The sequence below is a fragment of the Cavenderia fasciculata genome (assembly GCF_000203815.1).
Source record: "Cavenderia fasciculata unplaced genomic scaffold Scf_EUAJFUG02HR96I-5, whole genome shotgun sequence".
Classification (NCBI taxonomy): domain Eukaryota; phylum Evosea; class Eumycetozoa; order Acytosteliales; family Cavenderiaceae; genus Cavenderia; species Cavenderia fasciculata.
Window position 1 is genome coordinate 206,366 of NW_004457624.1, and position 24,455 is coordinate 230,820.

Sequence of the window (24,455 nt, forward strand, 5' to 3'; positions counted from 1 at the left end):
AAAGAAAAAAATATGTCTATTTAATTTATTTAATTTATAATATTACTTCTTCTTCTTCTTTAATAGGATTATTATTATTATTATTATTAATTGAAGATGAAGATGAAGATAATATAGTAGAGGATGATGATGAACTAAAAACAGATGAAGAGGAAGATGATAAGATTGATGAAGATGTAGTTGGGGTATTTGATGATAATTCTTTAGACAAATGAGGTATGATACATTTGATATTGGTAACCATATACTTTAATGCTTTTGTCCAATTTACTTCTGTGTTTCCACTGACTCTTATCGATTGATGTCCATTCTTTCCTCCAATTTTGTCACGATCAATCTTGAATGCAAACTGTAAATTGTATTTGGTGAATGCCAAACTGCACAATTCATTGACACAAGACAACAGAGCCTCCAGTCCAACATCGAATTTATGTTCAGTTCTTCCCCACAACATAAACGTTGTTTTGAAATAAACATCGTCTCCACCATACAATGGGTATGCTTCTTTATCAAATTTCGATTGAATAATAGGTTTGTTACCCATTGGTATTAATTTATATCTACGAAAATAAAAAGAATAAAAGAAAATTTTCTAAATTAATACATTATTTATCTAATTTTTATATTATATTATTTTACTTTTGTTTCATACTTTATAAAATTATAATTTAATTGTTTTGCAATGATATGTACAAGTAATACAATTAAACCCATGGCACCATTAATTTCATCCCATTCAACCTTGTGTTTTGGAGGTAGTGTACCAAGATGTAGATCGTTGATTTTAACGATAGTATGTTCATCGACCTTTTCAAAACTGATTTGAAACAATTCACGCAATAGATTGATTTCAGAGAGGCTTTCAATATCCTCCCGAGTCGATGCTATTTGTCTTTCCATCAATAGCTTCTCGTCAATCATTGAAAAGTAACCTTGATAGAATTGATTGACTTCACTATAATGTTTCTTCTCTTCTTCTCTAATCTCTTTATGTATTCCATCCAATTTAATTCTCATTTCTACAATATCATCCATTTGATCTTCTAATCCCATATATTCTTTCATTAATTCTTTTTCAATTTCTTCCATCTAAGAAAAATAAATAAATAAAAAGAAAATGTTAGAATCATTATTATTAAAAAATATGTATGTATCCTTTACATACAGCAGCCATTTCTTCATCAAGAGCTTGATAAGTATATTGTGCCCATTTTCTATCTTGTTCTTTAATAATTGATAAATCTACAGAGGTTATCAAACTACTACCACCACCACTAGCACTACTACTACTATTTTGTGAAAATGTTGAAGCAAATGTTAAAGGAGATGATTTAATGGTTGGTATGACTGGTGTAGTTGTTGTCAATATAGTATTAATATCAATACTATTATCCTTTAAAAATTGAATATAGGTTGCATTTTCACTTTGAGTTTCTATATTTAATTTCTCTAAAAACTCTCTAATCAACGATATACAAGGTCCACATAATGTTATTGATTTATCATTTGTTGTAGTCGTAGATTTTAAATGATTACTATCTCTTGGAGATTGTTGAATAGTAACAAGTGATGAATTTTGTTGTTCTACAGTTGTTACTGATAATGGGATGATAGTATTAAAATAACTAATTGGTTGAACATCATTCTCCTTGGCGTAAATGATAATTGAAATGAATTGATTGGATTGAATAAATGTTATCAATGCTTGAATCGTTGTAAATAGTTCAGTGTGTATGGTTTGAGAAATGCCTCTTGTAAAATATACAATGAAATTCTTCTCGTCAAATGATATTAAAAAGGAAAATTTGTTTGATATTAATCTACCTAAAAATTCATTTGGAACTATTGATTCTTTCATTGAAACAAAATGTATACATCTAAAAAAAAAAATAAAAAAAGAATAAGTTAATTAATTTCAAAAACAATGCCACTTCTTTTTTACATACCTTTCATTCCAAAGATGAAAGAATAATGGATCATAATATAAATGTTTTATAAAATTTGGTATAACTTCTTTTAAATAATTTGGATTTCCTAAAAATTAAAAATAAAAAGGTTAATATTACTATAAAAATAATAATGTATTTTTTTTACTTGCTTTTAAATAATAAACATAATCTATCAACTTCAAATTTTGAAAATTCTCTTGTTTGTTTTGGAATACATGATACTAGATATTTTAAATTATTTACAAGATAGGTCATGTAGAATCCTCCCAAAGAAGATGTAAGGGATCCATCAACCTTTTGAAGTAGTGGTATCAATTCAACACAAAAATGTGATACTGATCCAATAAATTGTTTCTCTTCACTAATAATAATCGGTTTGTTTTTAACATGGAAATATTGTGGTGTTTGTGATGATGAATGATATACAAGAATAGTGATAGATTTAATTGGATCACAATATTTAATTACATCTAAAAATAAAATAAAATTAAAATATTAATATTATTAAGTCTGATATTAATTGATGATTACTATTATTCTATTAGTTACCCATAAAATTTCTTTCAAATTGTAAAGTAATATTCCATTCACATCCAAGAGGTGTAAGTTTATGTTTGGTGATCGTAATTTTTGCGTATTTCTTGAGTGTATCATTAAATAATACAGCTGGTACTGACATGAATGGTGTAATTGAATGTAAAAACTTTAAAGTAAATTGTTGAGTTGATTTATCTAAATTATTTAATGTATGATTTGTAATTGTTAAATATCCTCTAAAATAATAATAATAAATTATGGTTAATACTAGAAGAATGATTGTTTTTGTTTTATATATATTTTTTGTTTTGCATACTTGAATTGTACAGATGAAATATTATTTCTTTGAATATCAATTAAATCATTTTTAATCAAGGTAAGATGATCATAGATGAGTTTAATATTATCACCAAGTCTATTAAATATTTGAATGTTTAAACCTTGAGAAAACTTTTCCAATTGTTGAAGAAAATTATCAATCTCGTTGAGATGGCTTTGGTATTGACTAGGCCGTTGATCGACGAGATCCAATTGTGTCAAAATATTGTAATAGACTGATGAATAGTGTTCTGAAGAGTTGTATGCCGAAATGAGCGATTCTTGTGATACATCGAGACTGTTGAGAGGTTGCTGACTCACCGACACTACATGTTGTTGCATTTTATATTGTTGCAACATTTCAACATTCATTGCCAGCTCGACAATTGCAGGATGATGATGTAAATGTCTTTGAATCAATTGTTGTTTTTGTCCTGATAATACAGCAGATGTAGTTGGTGAAGTTGAAAGTATTGTCGATGATCCATTTAAATTACCAAAACCATTATTATTATCAATATTATTATTATTGAAACCTTGATTAGCAAAACCTTGAATAGCGTTTGTAGTTGATGGTGAAAAGGCTATATTATTTAGATTATTTGTTATTACATTATTGTGATCGTTTACAACGACTCGAGATGATTGGCAATAATTACATCTCTTTTCTTGACTTGAACTCAGCGATGTAGTAGTAGTAGTATTGAGAGATGCCGGTGATGGATGTGGATGCTCTAGTGTCACTACACTATTGAGTTGTTGTTGATACGCTGCTTCCTTGTCAATAGGTGATGGTGTAGGTGATGATGATGACGGTGATCCAATATGATGATGTATTCCCATTAAAAATGAGTCCAATTTAAAACTACTTCCACTATTCTTTCTCAGCGATGGTATTGGTATTGGATTCGATGATGATGACGAAGACGAAGATGTATTCGTCGTCGTTGGTATTCGAGTAGATGCCAATATAGGACTAGTATTGGTTGATGTATTCTTATTGGTATGTTCAAGATTCTGTTGAATTGTATTAAATCCGACGGTTGTATGATTCGGAGGTGATGAAGACGATGAAAATGTCTTTTGTATAAACGTAGTAATAGATGATGTTGATGACGGAGTAGTTGAGAATATATTGGTATGATTGTTATTATTTACAGTTGGGATTGGTATAGATTTACTTGTTGTATGTGTCGTCGGAGTAGAGGTAGTAGTAGTCTGTTGCTGCCTATACTGATCATTTACCATCACCCAATCAGATGATGGTTGTAATGGTTGTTGTTGTTGTTGTTGTTGTTGATCATCATTCTTGTTCTTTATATTAATATTCTTACTACTATTATTATTATTATTATTATTGTTATTGTTACTATTTATATTATACATCTCAAATATTAGTACTATGAGTGGAGAAGAAGAAGAAGATGATGATAAAGAAGAGGTTGTAATAATCAAAGACCTAGAAGTGTAGTGTTATTATTATTCTTAGTAATATTAAATATTTAATGTAGTTTTGAAAAGGGTATCAAACTAAGAACCACCTCTGATTATTATAATGATAAATTAATTAATTATTTAATTTTTATTAATAATCTCGTTCAGCTGTAGTGTCCCTTCCCTTGCCCTCATTAATTTTTAAAGGTTTGTGCAACCAATGTTAACAAACAGATAAAGGAAGGAAATATAGTCATCAATGAATAGTAAGTTATTATTACAAAGTAATTTGAATTAATGAACCGTTGATAATTAGAACAAAATCTAATTTGTTCTAAAAAAGGAAAATTATAGTGCCTATTTATTTGGTGGGTTCAAATTCATTGTCATAATTGTTGTTATTAAATGTAATTTAAATGGTTCAGCCAACAAGCAAGCAAACAAACAAACAAATCATTCTATGACATTGGTTTTAATTGATTATAGATAGCAGTAATAGCAATAGTAATAGTAATAATTAACAACAACAATGCCTAATAGTAAAGCATCTAAAAAGTATTTCTTTTATTCACCTGCAACCAATGCATCACCAATACCTCCAATTACTACAAGTAGATCTGATAACAAGGAATTGGTATTACTGAATGATGCAAGACCAACAATAGTATTATTAGGTTGGGTATGTTCACTTTAAAAATACATCTTCTCTCTCTTTCACCTTTGGCACAAGTCACAAGTAGTGGTAGTATCAAATCTAATTTATTCTAAAATTATTATATATTGTAGGTTGGAGGACATGCTAAACATCTATTAAAATATGTAGAGTTATGGAATAACAAAGGTTTCAATTGTTTATATTATCCTGTACCATTAATTGAATTGTATGAATATTTATATACTTAAGTTTTCTGAACCTTTCTTTTCTTTCTTTACTGACATTTGTTTTTTTATATGTAGTTTATTTCCATATTTAACATTATTAGTAAAAGCAACCAAAGTATTGAGAGAACTTCAAAGTTATATTCAAGAGAGCAATTGTAAATCTATCATTTTTAATGTATTTAGTAATGGTGGAGGTTTCATGTATGGACATTTTATTCGAATCTTGTATAGTAATGCAGGACAAAAAGAATTCCAAGTGATTCGTAATGCTATTTGTGGAACTGTTTTTGATAGTGCTCCAGGTGTATCTTGGGGTGCTGGAATACATGTCATTCGAGCAGCTGCCCAAACCAAACTACAATCTTTTCTTGCTCTGCTCATTCTACCACTTGCAATGTCACAATGGATTCCATATTGTGCTAGTTATCAAGGTGTATTGGCAGACTCTCGTAATAGATGGAATCATCTTGTACTGTACTCTAAAAAAGATAATTTTGTTCCATATCAACAAGTTAATATTTTTATTCAATTACTTAAAAAGAATATCTTGAAACCAACAATTAAATCATCCAGTACTGGTGGATCATCGTCCACGTCCTCTTCCTCAACAGATTTAGTTCAAACACAATGTTTTGAAAACTCACCTCATGTAATGCATCTAAAAGTAAATCCAAAAGAATATAGTTTAAAAATTGATCAATTCATTAAATCAATCATAAATAATAATAATAATAATAATCAATCATCTAAATTGTAAAACAAATGCGACAAATATTAATAAAAAGATAATTAATTAAAATATATATATATATTATTATTTAGTAGTATTACAAGTATTGTATGATATTATTTATTATTTATCGTTATTATAGTTATTAATTAATTATCTGTTGTGTATTATTATTATTATTATTATTTAAATATATAAATATATATATATTATTCTGTTTGTTTTATTATTATTATTATTAAATATTTAATATTTGTTTGTGTGTGTAAACTCTTTGAGTTACATCGTAATGTTACAACCATTTATCTTCTGTAATTAAAATGATACGTGAAGTAGAGTAGGCCATGCCTAAAAAGAAAGTGTAGCAAATCATAAAATAGAAACCTTTTGGTAATTTCTCAATCTTGAGTACTTCCATCTTGTGTACTCTTGATTCAATGTACAATGAGAGTGCATCGGTTGACCACTCTAGTGCCAATTGAATTGCCATACTTGATAATACTCTTGCGTAATTTCCTCCAAGATCATCTTGGAATACAGAATAGAATGCTAAATAAATGGCGCATGCAGTTAAAATTGCTAAGTTTTAAAAAAGAAAAAAAAAGTATTAATATTTTTGGAACTATTATTATTATTATATTTTGTTTTTGTTTGTTTGCTTACAAGTATTTTCATATAATTGTTCATGTCTTAAAAAGTCTCTATAGATTTTGGCAAAGTCGTTACTGTGCGTCAATTCCTTTTTGAAACAATAACCGCAGATGGCGTTCATGATTCTCTTGTCACGTGGACGGAGGGTGGTACGCCACACCAACTCGAGCAACGAGACGATCACCATGGTACCGGTCATGAAACCGAGCGACATGACGCTGTTAAAGAAGCGACCATAGTACGTCGAGAACCACATGAAAATGAGTACGGGGAAGACATTAGTGCCTGGAACATCGGGCTTGATACGACTCGAGCAGGCACGCGACACAAAGAGGGCGGCGGCACAGAGACCGGGATGGATGACGATACGCACCACCGACTTGTTGATCGACGTGGTCGTAATGTAAAAGGGAACCAAGAGGAAATCATAGATGATGAGAATAATGGCAGCCAAAACAAACTGGCCGAGGAACAAGTGACGGAAAGTAGGCGACCCTATCTTTCGACTAAGATAACTCGTACTACCCAACAATGCAACGACAAAGAAGAAATAGGAAGGTAGCAGTGCAACGGTCTGATTTAAAACGGGATTGACAACATTGTATGTCGACCATACCGACGCGCCAATACTTGCTCCAAGACTTATCCATAAACATACCATAGTCTTTTTAAATCCAAAAAACATTGTCAATAATAAATATGGATACATACATAATGCAGTCTAAAAAAATCAAAATCAAAATCAAAAAAATAAACAAAAATATTAATATTTCACTTTCTATTTCTATTTTTCTATTTCTATTTCTATTTCTATTTTGACTTACATTCAAGACAATACGAGAAATTGAATGAGTTACAACACCCCAAAATGGCCATGTGCTATATTCAGTATTATCAACAAATCTACAACCTGCATAAATTTCAAAGAGACCGTATGCAACGGCTACACAAGACACCAAGATAACCATACCCAACATGGAACCAAAGTATTTACCAATATTGATGAAAAATGATTTGTGTGTGAATATCATTGGCTTTTCTTCCTCTACTTCTTCTTCTTCTCCATCTCCTTTGGTAGCCATTTCCAAATCTTCTTCAGTGGCAAATTCTCCGGCGGTTGGAATATCGGGGTCATAGTCATCGTACGAGTATTGGTCATCTTCTGTATTATCATCATCTCCCATTGTAGTCATTTCAATACCATGTTCTCCATTTGAGTTTGGTTGAAGATCAAGTGGTGGTACAAATGGTACAAGTGGATCATTTGATTGTGTCATAGTTTCCGGTGAATTGGGTGTACTATTAACTACTATCGCTTCAAAATCATTTGTTGATCCAACTACAATATTTGGTACTCTTAAAACTAATGAATCTGTCATTATTATTGGTGAAGTTGTAGTTGGAGTAGTAGTAGTAGTAGTTTGTTGTTGAGTATCTTTTGGGATTGTTAATGTTACAATTTCTTCATTATTATTATTATTCGTTGAAGTTGTGGTGGTAGTTGTGGTGGTGGATGTACTATTATTATTATTATTATTATTATTTATATTATTATTGTTTAAAGGTAAATTTACATTGGATGGTGGTCTAACAACTGTTGATCTTCTTTTATGTTGTGGTGATACTTTGAGTCCTGGTGGACCATTTGGTACTTGTAGAGTGGTAGTAGTAGTAGTAGTAGTATTTCCATTTTGATCAACAACTGTTCCTCTTCTTGGCATGTTTGTACTACGTCTATTTGGATTTCTTGGTGGTTGTCCTGGAACTGTCAATGTATTCTGATTATTCTGATTATTATTATTATTTTGATTTCCAGTTTGTGGTGGTGGAAGAGAAGGATCATATTGAGTTGTCATTGATCTATTTTGTCTTGATTGTATTGGTGATCTATTTGGTAGTGGTAGGTTGGATGGTCTGACAGTCTCTGTATGTGATCTTGATCTTGGTTGAGAGTGTCCCGACAGATCAGATGATTCGGACTGATCGCCAACTTGAACACTCATACCACCCTGTCCATTGTTTTCACCACCAGAATCTGATCTGAATCTTGATGCCAACAAATCAAACAATGATAAGAATGTTGATGACATTTTGTTATATTACAAAAATATATTATTATATTATGATTATGATACAAAAAAGTTTTAAAAAAAGGATTTTAGGAAAAAAAAAGAAAAAAGATGTGGACCTTCAAGGAAAAAGAAAGTAGGAGCCCCAAAGTAGTACTTTAGTTTGTTGTGTGAAGTTGAATAAATAAATAAATAAATAAATAAATTGGTGATTATGTGTATGTATGTATGGTTGAGTATGTGAGGTACTGATTGGTTGATGGCGAGCCTAAAGTAGTGAGTCGGTTTTGTACTTGTCGACAAAACAAATCCTGATGTTGGGTGAAGAGGAAGTAGTACTACGCGTGTTGTTTGAGAGGATGAGAAGGTGAGGAAAAAAGCTAAAATCAATCCAGGTTGGTTGGTTGATGGATTGGTGGATGGCAAAGATGGATCAAGTAAAGTGAATTTCGTAGCTGGTGCTGATTACGCGTGGTGTGTTGATCAGGTGATGTTGGAAAAAAAAAAAAAAAAAAAAAAGTCACAGATGGTCTCTCTTTTCTTGATTATTATTACTATTAATACTATAGTGTGTGGGTTAGGGTTGTGTTGTTGGTAGGTACTGGTTGATCGACAAGTAAATTTGAGTAACCACAACGAGATTGATTTAATTGTGTGATGGTGATGTTATTTTTAAAAATTGTTGTGTACTCTAATGATATGATCATTAAAAGTCAAACTGATAAATAACTGTTTCTACTTTCTGTCTGTCGTTGTTGAATTATAGTACTACGCTGAACAAACTGAATACAATAAAATGATGTCGATGATCAGTTGCCGTGGGTAGGTGGTTATAATAGATCACTTCTTTTGTCTCTTGTTCTTCTGCCGTCGGATGTAACGAACGGGTTGAGTCGCGAGTAAAAGTAGATATATGTATATGTATAAATAAAAAAATAAAAAAGAAATAGATAATGGATGGTTGTTTGCTGGATTTCCTTTGGAAGGAGCTGTCTCTCTGTCTCTCTGTCTCTGTCGATTTAATGGTGGTATGGAAGAAAAAAAAATAAATAAATAAAGGTGCAAGGTGGTTCTCTCTTCTCCTCTTCTTGTTACTCTATCATCATAGCAACAAGGGATCTTTCATCAAGATAAACTTAAATCAAGCTTGTATACTCAAACAAAACATGTTGCTTCAGAGTTTTTCATCAACCGTGTTGGGGAGGGCATCGACCTGCTTTAATGGGGGTGTTTATTCGTTTGATGAAACCATTGTATGTGGGGTTGCTGGTTTAAAAGAGCAGGATATTTGAAGTGATGAAAGAGCAAAGCGGAACAAAAGATAAAAATATCTTTTGGCTCGATTATTTTTGTTTTTGTTGCGCACGAAGGTCATGATGAGGAGGTGGGCTGCGATTTTTGATGGGTGGAGGCTTTGGGCTTATTCTTGACACACCCCCGCAAAGATCAAACGGGATTTGTTTTTTTATCGAAGATCACAAACAGGCCAATGAAAACTGTTTGTTGCAAAGCCCATTGTTGGATATTTTATGTGAAACAATTACTTTCCCCGCTACTCTCAAAGTGACAAGTAATGCAGAGGTCTCGTTTTTTAAATTAGTGCAGAGCTTCCTCATAGCACACCACATAATATTATCGTCCAATGGATGGGTTGGTAATTGACCATGGTTACGGTATACAAGATAAATGTGGATGACTTGGATTTAGGATATACCCAGTCAGAAAGAGTGAGGTTTATCCGTTCGAATTTAACCCTCTTTTTTTGTGTGATTGTCAAGATCAACAGATCATCATCATGATGGTCGTCATTACCTGTTAAAGAGTTATTAATATCGCCATTACTATGTAGCGGTTTGGAAGATATATTTATACCTACTCTACAGTTAACAATACATCTTTTGACTATCTCATTGACGTCATGACAGCATTACAGGTTCTGCGCAACATCAAGGGTTATATATATATAAATATGGTTACATGATGCACATGTAACTAACGATTACAAGTTGGTTGTCTTGATAGAGCTCTACAGATTGTTTGTGGTTGCAACACTATAGAGAGAATAAAGAGGAGGTTAGGGGTAAGGGTTGAAATGGTTGTAGTCAAGGAGTATGCGAGTACACAAACGATCAGCGTGATCTATTAGATCCTATCAATCATTCTCTCTAATAATAATAATAATAATAATAGTAGTTGGCAATAATAAGGCATTTGAATGTAAGTATTGAATACTAAACTTAAATATACACTATGTTAAGGGAGTTTTAAAAATAAAAAAATAATAGCATTTTATTTATTTATTTATTTATTTATTTTATTTATAATGGACGACCAATAGAATCTAAGCCCTTTCCATTGTCTTCAAAATTAGAGGCGATCATTGGATTAGAAGATTCATCAGAGTTGGAATAACAATTGGAGAATACATAGTATTCAGTGGAACCTGGGTAGTATGGGTTTGAATTGCTGGCATAGACAGCGACCAAACTGAATGCGTTGATGAGTTGGCCCTTGACATTGGTGTATCCAGAGATCGAGTAGGTGCCTGGGATGTAGAGTGTTCCCAATCCAGTAAAAGTATTGTCAGAATAGATTGTACAGTTTACGAGAAGGGTGTAGGATTGGCTATTTCCAAAACTGGCAAATTTGTTGCTAATTGTGGTCACATTGACATAGGAGGTTGTTCCACATGGCTGATTAATGTTTTGGTGCCAAATCCAGTTACCAGGGAGAATTCCTAAATTGATTAAGAATGAAGAACAAAGAGGAAGGAGATTGATTAGTTAAATGAATCTGTGATTGTCAGTGTAATATTACAACATACCAGCACTAGAAATTGCAAAAATGGCAAAGAGTAAAGAGACAATAGTAATGATTTTGTACATCTTTTATAATATATATATATATGTTGTGTGTGATTGTTTTTAAAATGAAATGAATAAAAGTGATCTGAATTGGTTCATATTTATATCAATAAAAGATTGCCATTTTATCAATCTATCTTTAAATATCCAAGTGGAAAAAAATCTGATCACGTGTCTTGCGATTTTTTTATTCTTTCTGACGTCATCATAAAGGTTCCACATCTCAAAGTATAGTTCCAAATCCCAGTTCATGGTTTTGTATAGATCTGTGGCCAAGAAAAGCTTGTAAAACAAAGTAATAAAGGTCGACAATTACGATATCAAGGTTAAAATCTACTTTCACCCAGAGGAAACAAAGTATCTTGTCAGGATACTATCCTACTCGACTTCAAATATTTACACAATTTATTAAATGATGATAGGTATTATCTAGGGGTGGAAATTAAAGTTGATACTTTTTTTTGGCAAAAGAAATGACATTATCACGTGGATACTCTTTGATTGATGAAACTTCAAATTCTTTCATTGGATGAGGGTACCAATACAACAAAATGATGGCACCTGCTGGAATGACTATATTCCAAATAGACAATTCTTTAATAGACTTTTTAAATTTTTCTAAAATAAAATAAAATATTATTTAACACCTTGTTTACTGAGATCATCATGATTTCGGTTTTTATTTTTTGAAATTTTTTACTTTTCCAAATAAGGAAACAACCTCTCTTGTGATATAGGTATGAGAAGAGTCTTAATATTATAACATTTAATAATAAAAAAATTTTTATGCATACATATACATATAAATATATATATAAATACAGATACAGAACAGATAGATGTGTATTACATTACAATGTCTATCAAACAAACGACGAATAGTTGTAATATAAATGTTTTCAAGAATCAAAAAGGTTGTCAAGACTGGTCTGTTGGGTTCCTTGTTCAATGGAGGACCCTTTGAAGACGAGATAGAGGAGGATATTGGTGATGATCAACTAGTGGATGACGAGGAGGTGGAGGTGGAAGAAGAAGTAGACGAGGAAGAGGAAGAGGAGGAGGGCGAGGTAGACAGCAACAATAACAACAATAACAACAATAACAACAACAACACAGCCTCTCAAAACAATAGCTCATCTTCATCTACTGTCGTTGGAGGCACTAACCCATCTAAAAAAAGGAGAACAAAACTGGTTGTGAATCAACAAGCTTACAAGCAAGAAGAAGAATGGTTCAAAAGAGAGTTCAAAAGGGATTTGAATAAAGATTTGTTCAAAATGTTCGAGAGCCCTGAATCAATCTCTACCCTTGCAACTCCACAACATATATCCATGCACGAAAGATTCAATAGATTCCTCCAAATGAGGATGATAAATCGAAAGGTGAACGGAGGACCTGTCAATCCTTTCGATTTATCAGATTTGGATCCCAATGCTTCCAAGTCATATGCCTACACACAAATCATTGATCCAAATGCAAAAGGATATGTCGACTGTGCCTGTACAGGCAAGCAATGTGCCACCGACTATTGTCGTTGTCATTATGGGAACAAGGGATGTAACAAGACTTGCAAGTGCAAATGCTTTAAAGGTGTGTAACATTAAAAGCATCAAATATAAAATATTTATAATAACAACTGTTTCTTTTTATAGTCAACGATCTGGGTCAACAATGGGAAATGTTAGATAATGATAATTTTGATAAACTAAGAAGTCGTATCTCGTACAAAATGGACGAAAACAACAAGGCCTTTTCAAAAAATGTTCCACAAAACGCCACACCCCAAGATGTTATCAGTCTCATCCTCAGCCCCAGCTTAATCCGTTATATTCAAGAAGAATCAACACTATATATGATATATAGGGTTGAGTATAAAACAGATTACGCATTCTTATCAAGTTATTATACAAATTTACGTAAAGGAACAGGAGGAGGAGGGGGTACTTCAACTCAAAACAAACGTAAACAGAAGAAGATTAAAAAAAATCAACAAGTTGTGGAACCAATTAGTGCAGAAGGGCCTATTGATATCAGTTGGTTTCAAGGCACCCCAATTGCTCATGCGACAAATATCTCAACAACAAATCCTTCATCTACTCCTTCAACCTCTTCCTCCACCCCAGAAGAAGAAGAAGAAGAAGAAGAAGAAGAAGAAGAAGAAGTAGAAGTAGAAGCTGAAGAAGGAGAAGAGGAAGCTACAAAAACTTTCAATCAAATGACCAGTAGAGAAAGAAAAAATGAATATAAAAGGATATCAGATTCGATGCCAACATTTGAAGATTGGAAAAAAGGTTTCTTTGTGTGTCCATTTGAAGTTGCTCACACCAATGAAGCAAGAGCAGAATACATTCGTCGTATTGGAGCACATGCTATTGCCAAACCATTCACATTTCAAGAGATAGAATCTTTTATATATATGGGGTTTTTTATGGGAATAATCAAACTTCCTAGAGTATTCCAACATTGGTCCACAACTAACATGAATATGCCAACTCCCATCTCAGACAAGATGACAAGAAATAGATTTCAAGACATTCTCAAGTACCTTCATTTTGATGAGGAAACTCTAGTATCAATGATAGAGGACAATTCGAATAGATACTACTCTCCCTCTCTGCGTCTCTCTGTGGACGAGTTCATGGCTCCCTTTAAAGGATTGGTCAGATTCAGACAATATGAACCGGACAAACCCCATAAGTTTGGACTCAAATACTTTGTCCTATCTGATAACAATGGATTTATCTTGACTCAATGGCTTTATAAAGGGTCAAGTGAAGAGACCACAAAGACTGCAAAGCTTGGTATGTTCATACATCATTTAGCATATATCATATGGCGGCTATATTTATTAACTTTTATTTATTTATTATTTCAAGATCAACCTGATCTATCTTTTAAGGGAAACAGTCCATTACGAATTCCTCTTGAATTTGCACAATGGGTAAAGGAAAACGTTGCCAATGAATCCAGACCACTTGAAAACTATCTATTTGCAATGGATAACTTCTATACATCATTAGAAGTTGCCACTAGACTATCCGACTTTAGATCCAACTATGGAGACGAAGTAGATGAAGAAGATTTGGATAGTGGTGGTGTTGGTAGCAGTAGCAGTAGTTTGACACATGACAAAGTACACTTTGTTATGACGGTCAGAGCAAATAGACCTTCATATCTATTCCAAAATGGTCTTAAGCCCCATGTAGAATCCAACACCAAAAAACTAGCAGCATTTGCTTTCCCAAAACAAGAATCTGGACTTCCACAAGACATATGTGCCGTTGCAATCAATGATAGCAAAATCACGTACTTTTTGACCAATGCTGTCGAACCAACGGTTAGTGAAGGAGGCAAAAAGCTATCAGTCCAAAGCGAGTACAACAACACCACACATGGAGTTGACCTATCAGGTCAATTTGCCTCCTCTTGTAGATCATATCCTCACCGAAAGTTCAAATACACGCATGTCAACTTCTTTTCTCAGTTAGATAGGGCCATGATCAATGCCTACTGTATTTACAAGGCCCTTACAACCGAAATACGACTCCAGTTTTCAGAATTTGTATCACATGTTGTCCAAACCAAACTCAATCTACCTCTACCCGCAACTAGCAGGAAGAGGAAACCCATCCCCGATCAACAACAAGAACTATCATCTATCGTGGTTGAAGGAAGAATCGGCGGCGACGAGGGCGAACAAGAAAGACTACCTCCAATCATGGAGTTACTCCCACAAGATCCATCAGACAATCACAGAGTGGATCATATACTTTGTACAAGTGATTCCCGTTCTAAATGCTTTTGGTGTGAAGCAAATCAACCAGTGAATAATGGACCAAAGAAACGCGGTCGTGCTCTCACCTATAAAACAAAAACAAGAGTAAAAACTATGTGTAATTCCTGTGGTGTTCATATGCACACTCATTGTTATGTAGATTCACACCTGAGTCTAACACAAAATGGTGATTTTGACCGGCTAAAGGCATTAGTCAAGCGATACCACCTCCAACAACAACAAAAACAACAACAACAACAACAACAACAACAACAACAACAACAACAACAACAACAACAACAACAACAACAACAACAACAACAATAGCAAAAGTGTTACCTAAAATTGTAAATAAAAGAACAATAGCTTCTACATATAAACCTATCTTTATATATATAATATATATACCGTTAGATGCGGGATAATAGCGCAGCTCCTAATAGGTAGGAACCATTTCAAGACCATTAAGCCTCTGCCCGGGTGATCGTTATCATCTTTTCAAGAAGAAAAGATATAATCGATACTTTTAATGAATAGACAAAGGACAGTTGGGATGTTTACACATGTTATAAGTTATCTAGCGAGTCGTGAGACCTAGATCGAGCTTATCCCATGGTAGTAACTTGCATTTGTTTGTTGTTGGTTCTACACATTAAATACCCATTCTCCCTTTTTGGAACAGATAATATGTGCAAGTTGAGAGATATTTATAGTCTCGCGGGTCAAGTACTATTCTATCCTTTATATATATATATACATATTCAAATATAGGTAATATATTATCTCTTTAATAACTACAATGTTTGTTATTATTGACCTTTGTACTCTGAAGACATTGAAACTTGAAATCTCCAACCGAAACCCTTATTTGGTAATTGTTTTTTTTATTTTTGGGTTTGCTGTCTTGAAATGGGGAGCAAGTAGCAGGCGCACCGCGTCATTAATTAGTGCAAGCTCTTGCACTCATTTCGCTTTCAAAGTGTTAATTATTTTAATAATTAGTCAATTTAGATATATATTTAATTGATTTCATATACAAATATATATTTTAGATAATACCCCATTCAGTTTCTAAAAAATCTTTTAATGTCATTATATTTATCTCTATCACTAATAAATAAATAAATATAACTACAAAACAAAAAGTACAAAAGAAATGATGTTTGTTCAAAACTAATCTATCCTATTCACACCCCCTTTTACAAAAAATAATAATATAAAAAAAAGAAGCTTGCTTTATAAAACCCATCAAAGTGGGTCTTGATTTCAAATGGTTTTAAAGAGATAGATTCTATAAAAGATAAAAAATAATAAAATAATAAAAAAATAAAAAATTAATTACCTTGTTTTTCTCAAAAACTCTTTATCATGATCCTCATGATTAGTTTAATTATTTTTTTTTATTTATCAATCTTTCATTCATCATCCATATATATATTTATAAAAGAGAGAGATAGAGAATGAAAACTAGATTTTCATCTATTGATATTAGAACAACAGTTCATAATCTTCAAAAGAATGTTATAGGATTACGTCTTGCCAATATCTATGATCTCAGTCCACGTGTCTTTTTGTTTAAACTATCAAGACCTGATTTCAAAAAGACATTGATCATTGAAAGTGGGATTAGAATTCATAGCACAAACTTTATTAGAGATAAAGGTGATCATACTCCTGCTCCCTTTTCAATCACTGTAAGAAATTATTAAAAGATTAAAAGAGAAAATGTTAATTATCTAATCGATTGATCTAATCTAATCTATCTAATCTAATCTCTATCTATATTTTTGTAGTTAAGAAAATATTTAAAAACTAAAAGATTAGAGAGTGTAAGACAATTGGGTGTTGATAGAATTGTAGACTTTACATTTGGGTCTGGTGTAGCAACACAACATGTCATTGTAGAGTTGTTTTCAATTGGTAACATTATATTGACCGATGGTGATTACAAGGTATTGGCTATTCTTCGTACACATCAATACACTGAAAACGACAATATTGCCGTGGGAGATGTCTATCCGGTGGACAAGGCCAGACCACCCTCTGTATTCACAGAGGCACTCGTCGACAATATCATCCAACAAGCTGCCGACAAAAAGGATACTCTCAAGCAGGTATTCAACAAGTCGTTGGATTTTGGTCCTGAACTCATCGAACATTGTATCTTGATGGCCGGTCTTTCACCAAGTCTCAAGATTGAGAGTTACAATCACGAGGAGCATGCATCCAAGCTAATCGAAGCATTCAAAGAAGGACAAAAGATATTTGATGTGGCTGTTCAATCCAAAGGTTTCATCGTATTGAAACCACCCAAAGTAGAATCAAAACAACAACAACAACAAAAGAAAAAGGCTGCCGAACAACAACAATTGAAAAAGGATGCCATTGCTGGAAGTGGTGAAGAGGCTGCTACAGAGGAAAAGAAAGAATTGGTAGTTTATGAAGAATTTGTACCATATCTTTATAAACAATATCAAGATAAAAAGTATTTAGAGTATGATTCATTTGATTTGGCTGTCGATCAATTCTTTTCAGAGATTGAATCTCAAAAGGTTGAACAACAACGTATGTCTCAAGAACAGACTGTATTGAAAAAGTTGGACAAGGTACGTGAAGATCAACAACGTAGAATCGACAGTCTCTATGCTTCAGAGGGTGAAAACATCAAAAAGGCTCAATTGATTGAATCCAATCTTCAAGATGTCGATCAATGTATTCTTATCATTAGAAGTGGTGTTGCTGCTTCAATGGATTGGGGTAACCTTAATCAATTATTAAAAGAAGAAAAGAAAAAGAATCCTTATTCTGTTGCAAACAAAATTCATAAATTAAAATTAGATACAAATCAAGTAAGTTGTAAAAAACAAAAATATAAAAAATAATCAATATTAATATTTTTTTTTTTGTTTCTTTTTATTTTTTTTAGATTACATTATCATTAACAGATTTACATTTAGATGATGATGAGGATGAAGAAGATGAAGATGAAAATAGTGATGATGACTCGGAAGATGAAGAGAAAAAGAAAAAGAACCAAAAAAAGAATGCAAAAAAGCCAGTATTTATAGATGTTGATATTTCATTGTCGGCCTATGCCAATGCAAGAAACTTTTACGATTCAAAGAAACAATCTCATGAAAAGGCAGAGAAAACCATTCAACAAGCAGACTTTGCTTTAAAGGCTGCCGAGAAAAAGGCTAGACAACAATTGTCAGAAGTAAAGACCAAATCATCAATGCAACAAATGAGAAAGGTATTTTGGTTTGAAAAGTTCCATTGGTTTATTAGTAGTGACAATTATATCGTCATCAGTGGTAAAGATGCTCAACAAAACGAATTACTCTTTAAAAAGTATTTGGACAAGGACGACGTCTATGTTCATGCCGACATTTTTGGTAGTACCAGTTGTGTCATCAAGAATCCAAAGGGTGGTGAAATCCCACCCAACACACTCATTCAAGCTGGTACCATGACCATGTGTTACAGTAATGCTTGGAGTGCCAAGGTTGTCACCTCTGCCTACTGGGTCTACTCTCACCAAGTCTCCAAGACGGCTCCATCTGGTGAATTCTTGACAACTGGTAGTTTTATGATCCGTGGTAAAAAGAACTACCTTCCACACAGCCAGCTCGTCATGGGTTTTGGATTTATGTTCAAGATTGATGACAGTTGCATTGCCAACCATCTCGGAGAGCGATCAAGTGGATCTTCACTTCTCAGAGACAGCATGGATGGTGATCACGATGAAGATATGAGAATGGAGGAATTGCCAGACGACAGTAAACATTTACGTAAATTTGAAAGAACAAAATTAAAAAGAGAAAAGGAAGAAGAAAAGTTTATGGAAATGGATGGTATGCAAGTTTCTGAAGATTTGGCAAAGACCAGTAGTACCACAACTACTACTACATCCTCTACTACGACCTCTACTACTTCTACCAATACACAAAAGGATGATAAATATAAAATTAAATTGGTCAGTAGTTACAAGGATGATGAAGATGATGATGATGAAGAAGAAGAAGAGGAAGGACAAGGAGGAGACGATGATGACAAGAGTGGCAAAAAGACCAAATACATTACTGCTGCTGAAAGACGTAAAATGAAAAAAGAAAAGGAAAAGGCTACTAAAAAGGATGGTGATGAAGAGTTTACAATCACCAATCAAGCTCCACCACCAAAACCAGTCGTCACACCAAAAGAGGAAATCGTTGCTCCAGTTTTAGCAGAAAAACCACAAAAGAAATCAACAGTTGTAAGTATAAAAAAAATATAAATTATATAAAAATATTCTTTTTTTAATTAATTTTTTTTTTTTTTTATTGTTTTAGGAACCTCAAAAACATATGACAATGAGTCAAAAGAATAAACTTAAAAAGATTCAAGAAAGATATGGTCATCAAGACGAAGAAGAAAGAAAGTTGGCAATGGAATTGTTGGGTTCGGCTGGTGCCAAAAAGGAAAAGAGAAAGGATAAGAAAAAGGACAAGAAAAATAACAAAAACCAACCACAACCAACAAAGGGTGGTAAACAACCAGCAGCTACAGTTGCTAAAAAGGAAGAAAAGAAACCAATCATTGTTGTTGAAGAAAAGAAGGAAACTCAAGTTGAAAAGGTTATTGAAACTCCAATCTTGGTCCAAGAACCACAAAAAGTAGAAGAAGAAGAAGAAGAAGAATCATCAAGTGAAGAAGATGATGACAATGAAGAAGAAGAAGAAGGTATTGAAGACAAGGAAAAAAAGAGAAAGTCAAGAAAAGAAAAAAGAGAAGACAAGATAAAGGAACAAGAAGAAATCAAGAAATTATTGGAAGAAGAAAATGAATCAACTGTAAAGGTTGATGACAATATCTTTAGTAATATTGATACATTGACTGGTAACCCATTGGAGAATGATATCCTTCACTTTGCCATCCCAGTGGTTGGTCCATACACCATCTTTAACAACTACAAGTACAAGGTCAAGTTGACACCAGGTCATCAAAAGAGAGGAAAGGCTGCCAAGCAAGCTGCAGCCACCCTTCTCGGTCTCAAAAACATCACTGCTCGTGAAAAAGAATTGATCAAGATCATCAAGGATGAAGATATCTCTGCCAACATGTTGGCAGATGTTCGTCTCCATGCTCCCAACCTTTTGGCCACCAAAAAGAAAGAAAAGGCTGAAAAGAAGGCCAAGGCCACCGAGAAATTCAATGAAGAGGCACAAGCTAAAAAAGAAAAGGAACAACAAAAGAAACCTGAAACTACTACTACTACTACTACTACAACAACAAATAATACAAAAGAAAAGAAATAAATAAACTAATTATTTTAAAAAAGTACTTTTCAATTTTGATATTTATTTTATTTTAAATAACAATGAATGGGTCTTTGTAGGAATGTAAATCTCTATCTATATAACCATGTGAATTTTTTAATCCATCTTTATCATAAACTACAATTAAACAATTTCTATTTGGTATTTGTTTGAATTGGTCAATGAAATCTTGTTGACTTGATGATAAGCCAATATCCAACCATCTGAGTGTTTTGTTGGTTGAGTGATTTACAAATTGACGATACACTTTGTTTTATATATTGATCTATATATTGATCTATATCTTCATATAGACAACCCTCCAAATAAAATCTTAGTTGGAGTGATTCCAAAGAAGTATTTTTTGTTGGACAATAATAGATTTGAAAAACAATCCATTACCATTTGACTTGATCTTTTTGCCAATTGGTTTCTGACCATTTGTATTGGAATTTCATCAGACTCGTAACTATCACAAATGGTTAGTGAAGTTAGTGTTTTGTTGTTTTGAAAATGGTGTGTCAATTCTTGAATCAAAGGAACTGTAGCAGGGTCGTTGGTATCGATAAGAGAAGGTTCAAATGATTTAAAATCTGGTTTAGGAGCGTACCAAATTTCTTGTAGTTGTGGATAAAGATCGAATTCATTGTGTCATTGAAATCTAATTCCCAATGATTCAATTGTCTTTGATTGCAACAAGAAATTGATATCCCTAATCTTGACAAGTAATCTTGAAATGACTATTTTCAATTGATCGACTCGCGAGTTGAACAATTTACAAGTAGTATAGGGAACGTTTAATTGATAGAAAATGCTATTATATGAAGAATATTGAATAGCCACTTTCTTTGGTCTTAGACTTGACATAGTCATTGAATAGTGTCTCAAAGACACTATCACCACCATCACTATTATTTTCTAAAACAATTCCAAAACGATGACGATGTATTAAGTTTAATTTGGTAATCTACATGATTGTTGTCAGAGAGTTTACCAATATCAAAAACACCTAGGTCCGGTAAATTATATATTTCCAACTCTATCTTTGCTTGTATCTTGATCTGATCAAGACGATGATTATGATTAATATATTGCCACTCTATTGATTCTACCAAATCAATTAATCTATTTTCAAAGTCTTTTGTTTTATAATTTGAAATTGACAATCTAAATACAACTCTTTCCAATGATGTCATTTTATCTATCATCGATAGTATATCTTGATTGATATACTTTAATTCACCTTTTCTTATATGAAAATCGATAATGCATGTCTTTACATGAGCCAATGAGAGTGGTAAATGTTGATTTATAGGCTCGCTGTTGTAAGTATTCTTGTCTACAACGTGATAGATTGACTTTGACTGATTGATACATTCCATCCATGTATTGTATTTTGATAAGATATAGTGTTGTATAACTACTGATAGTTCTTGCATCTTAATACATTCAATTAAATAAAATAAATTTAAAAGAGTTCTGTAAATTATGCTTTCGCACCTAGAACACTGGCGCCTTCCTCGGAGGAAGTTGAAGAAAAACATCTTCTTCTTTCTGATCTATCATTTGTTTGTTGTTTTATTTATAAAGTAATATTGAATGCAAGAAATACCAGCAGTCGTACAACACTATATCTTATCAAGATATAATACAAACAAGGATTGGCGTAATAACATCTATCACTTTGTAGACAAGTACGGTTACAACAAGCAGTGTATCAATCATCTAGCATTGGTTTGTAAGAGATGGTTTCGTATTCTATCAATATCGGCTGCTCAATACAGTAAGGGTATATTGATAGGCAATGTAGCACCTTGTAAGGTACCACGAGGAAGTGACCGGTACCAACAAACACGCTTGTCACAATATTCACCAATCTCATTGGCTCATGTACACACATTAATCATCGACCATTATGCTGGGAATCTATCATTTATCGACTTTATATATAGCAATCAAACCATTCTATCAATGATCAGTAAAATGACATCTTTGGAAAGAGTCGTATTGAAACTATCTATTAATGACCAATTCAATGCTGTAAAAGTACATGAAAAGAGAATCATTGGTTTGGTGGAATCAATCAATCGGTTAGAATGGAACGATGATCATCATGTAAAAGTTCAAGCAAAGATATCTTTGAAAACAAATGGCAATCAAGTACCTGCCGGTGGTGACCTTGGTCAAAAGTTGTTCGACAGTGGAGTGGAGATTACCAAAATAGACTCTCTTTGGTTGTTATAAACCAGCAATGGAGGACCTATTATTCTTTGAAGAAGAAGAAGAAGAAAAGAATATATATGTTGGTATTTGTGAAACTCTAAAAACGAAAATTCTTTTTTCTTTTCGAGTGTTCCATTGCGGGCGAGGGGGGCGCTCTACTCTTTTCGTTCACATCTCGAGACTAGCAAAAAGGTTTCTTTTGTATTATTAACTAAACTTTTTAAACTATATTTTATTTATCACCATATCACAACAATTGTTGTTCACGTGATCACATTCGAAAAGAGACTTTATGCAATTGTGGGGATCAGTCTTCCAATGGGAGGTAGGGACTGATCACCTCTGGGCAACACGAGTAATCTATTGTTCAGAACTTTGGTCGCCCCCTTTTCCTTTGTATAGTCTTTCGAGTATTGGGTCAGTATACTTCCTGTGGTAAGCAAAAGTAGTGAAAGGATGAGATGGCGTGACTAATAGTTGCTTGGCGGATCTCGCAGCGGGTAGTATCCACAGACTGACCATTGTCTCTCTTTCTCTGTTGGACAGTTGTGGTTCCAATTTGGTGGCAGTATCTTTTGGTGGTCTGCTTCGTTGCTTGGAATAGGAGGAGAGACTCTAGGATACTGGCCTCGTCCTTGCAGACTTGACCGGGTAATGCCCTTGTCTCTCCCCCTCGCTTTGACGATTGTAATTACAGGTGCGAGTTCAGGTATCGGTGAATCATTGGCAAAGATATACGCCAAGCAAGGTAATGTCAATCTTGTACTAGCTAGTAGAACCATATCAAAGTTGACAGAGTTGGCTACCGATTGTTCTAAACTATCGACTACAACTAAATGTCTAGTTGTTAAATACGATGCTTCAAATGAAAAGGATTGTCAGTATGTATATGATATACATACATATATATAATGTATACTAAAATGAGTTTAGTTAACTAACTATATTGTATTATCAAGAAAATTAATAGAGAATGTAATTAAAGAATTTTCAAGAATTGATATATTGTTGTTATGTGCAGGTGTATCTTATCATAACCAATTCAAAGATACAAAGGATTTGAATGTCTATCGACAAATGATGGATATTAACTATTTTGGATACATGTATACTACCTTTTATGCATTGCCTCATCTCGTCGACCAATACAACCGTGAAAAGAAAAAGGCACAGATCGCAGTCGTCTCGTCCATCTCTGGAGAGTTGGGACTGCCTCTGAGGGCAGGGTATTGCGCCTCCAAGTTTGCAGTCAATGGATTCTTTGAGTCGCTGCGTATGGAGGTGCCTCAGGTCGATATCACCATGTTGAATCCAACATCGGTCGAGACACCAATGAGAAACCATGGCCTTGGCACTGCAGAGGAGAGAAAGGCAATACAATTCAACGAATCAAAGAGAATGTCTCTACAAGACTGCTGTGCGGTAATGATACACTCGATCGAATCAAGAAAGAAAAAGGTTGTCTTTCCATTTAGCAATTATATGGCTTCGCTATTGAAACCATTCTTTCCATCACTCATTGAAAAGATTCTATTAAAAAAGGCTGGTGGTGGTAGTAGTAGTCATCATAATAATCATTCATCAGAACCATCACCACCAACTGAACCAAAGATCAAATCAAAGTTATAAACAAACCTAGATGGATTGATCGATTGATTGATGGATGTATAGATAGATGATAGATAATCATTTATCACATCCTTCACCATGGTTCACTTCACAGGCA

General features: G+C 33.2%; 9 protein-coding genes across 9 annotated transcripts; 5 read left to right on the plus strand and 4 right to left on the minus strand.

The window, feature by feature from the left end:
• Positions 1–34: 34 nt before the first annotated feature.
• Positions 35–4,695, minus strand: atg6A (autophagy protein 6; the record flags this gene model as incomplete). Its single annotated transcript, XM_004349991.1, has 9 exons — positions 35–560; positions 653–1,089; positions 1,166–1,877; positions 1,947–2,034; positions 2,095–2,170; positions 2,193–2,419; positions 2,499–2,722; positions 2,803–4,263; positions 4,685–4,695. The coding sequence occupies 9 exons, from the start codon at positions 4,693–4,695 to the stop codon at positions 35–37; spliced, it is 3,762 nt and encodes a 1,253-aa protein (XP_004350041.1).
• Positions 4,696–4,767: 72 nt separating this feature from the next.
• DFA_11099 (uncharacterized protein) lies at positions 4,768–5,964 on the plus strand (the record flags this gene model as incomplete). Its single annotated transcript, XM_004349992.1, has 4 exons — positions 4,768–4,917; positions 5,025–5,119; positions 5,196–5,873; positions 5,943–5,964. 4 exons carry the CDS (start codon positions 4,768–4,770, stop codon positions 5,962–5,964), a joined length of 945 nt encoding a protein of 314 aa, XP_004350042.1.
• Positions 5,965–6,142: 178 nt separating this feature from the next.
• On the minus strand, positions 6,143–8,591 carry DFA_11100 (uncharacterized protein; the record flags this gene model as incomplete). Its single annotated transcript, XM_004349993.1, has 3 exons — positions 6,143–6,429; positions 6,514–7,222; positions 7,326–8,591. The coding sequence occupies 3 exons, from the start codon at positions 8,589–8,591 to the stop codon at positions 6,143–6,145; spliced, it is 2,262 nt and encodes a 753-aa protein (XP_004350043.1).
• A 932-nt stretch (positions 8,592–9,523) lies between these two features.
• On the plus strand, positions 9,524–9,704 carry DFA_11101 (uncharacterized protein; the record flags this gene model as incomplete). Its single annotated transcript, XM_004349994.1, has 2 exons — positions 9,524–9,598; positions 9,630–9,704. 2 exons carry the CDS (start codon positions 9,524–9,526, stop codon positions 9,702–9,704), a joined length of 150 nt encoding a protein of 49 aa, XP_004350044.1.
• A 1,184-nt stretch (positions 9,705–10,888) lies between these two features.
• DFA_11102 (uncharacterized protein) lies at positions 10,889–12,236 on the minus strand (the record flags this gene model as incomplete). The annotated part of the gene is made up of 5 exons (XM_004349995.1): positions 10,889–11,307; positions 11,395–11,455; positions 11,913–12,052; positions 12,135–12,184; positions 12,229–12,236. 5 exons carry the CDS (start codon positions 12,234–12,236, stop codon positions 10,889–10,891), a joined length of 678 nt encoding a protein of 225 aa, XP_004350045.1.
• A 91-nt stretch (positions 12,237–12,327) lies between these two features.
• DFA_11103 (uncharacterized protein) lies at positions 12,328–15,536 on the plus strand (the record flags this gene model as incomplete). Its single annotated transcript, XM_004349996.1, has 4 exons — positions 12,328–13,024; positions 13,087–14,235; positions 14,311–14,862; positions 14,923–15,536. The coding sequence occupies 4 exons, from the start codon at positions 12,328–12,330 to the stop codon at positions 15,534–15,536; spliced, it is 3,012 nt and encodes a 1,003-aa protein (XP_004350046.1).
• Positions 15,537–16,008: 472 nt separating this feature from the next.
• Positions 16,009–20,506, plus strand: DFA_11104 (DUF814 family protein; the record flags this gene model as incomplete). The annotated part of the gene is made up of 5 exons (XM_004349997.1): positions 16,009–16,190; positions 16,702–16,903; positions 17,003–18,058; positions 18,136–19,464; positions 19,541–20,506. The coding sequence occupies 5 exons, from the start codon at positions 16,009–16,011 to the stop codon at positions 20,504–20,506; spliced, it is 3,735 nt and encodes a 1,244-aa protein (XP_004350047.1).
• A 52-nt stretch (positions 20,507–20,558) lies between these two features.
• Positions 20,559–21,945, minus strand: DFA_11105 (uncharacterized protein; the record flags this gene model as incomplete). Its single annotated transcript, XM_004349998.1, has 3 exons — positions 20,559–20,773; positions 20,899–21,123; positions 21,501–21,945. 3 exons carry the CDS (start codon positions 21,943–21,945, stop codon positions 20,559–20,561), a joined length of 885 nt encoding a protein of 294 aa, XP_004350048.1.
• Positions 21,946–22,105: 160 nt separating this feature from the next.
• DFA_11106 (short-chain dehydrogenase/reductase family protein) lies at positions 22,106–24,358 on the plus strand (the record flags this gene model as incomplete). The annotated part of the gene is made up of 5 exons (XM_004349999.1): positions 22,106–22,596; positions 22,858–23,054; positions 23,132–23,164; positions 23,334–23,610; positions 23,689–24,358. 5 exons carry the CDS (start codon positions 22,106–22,108, stop codon positions 24,356–24,358), a joined length of 1,668 nt encoding a protein of 555 aa, XP_004350049.1.
• Positions 24,359–24,455: the final 97 nt, after the last annotated feature.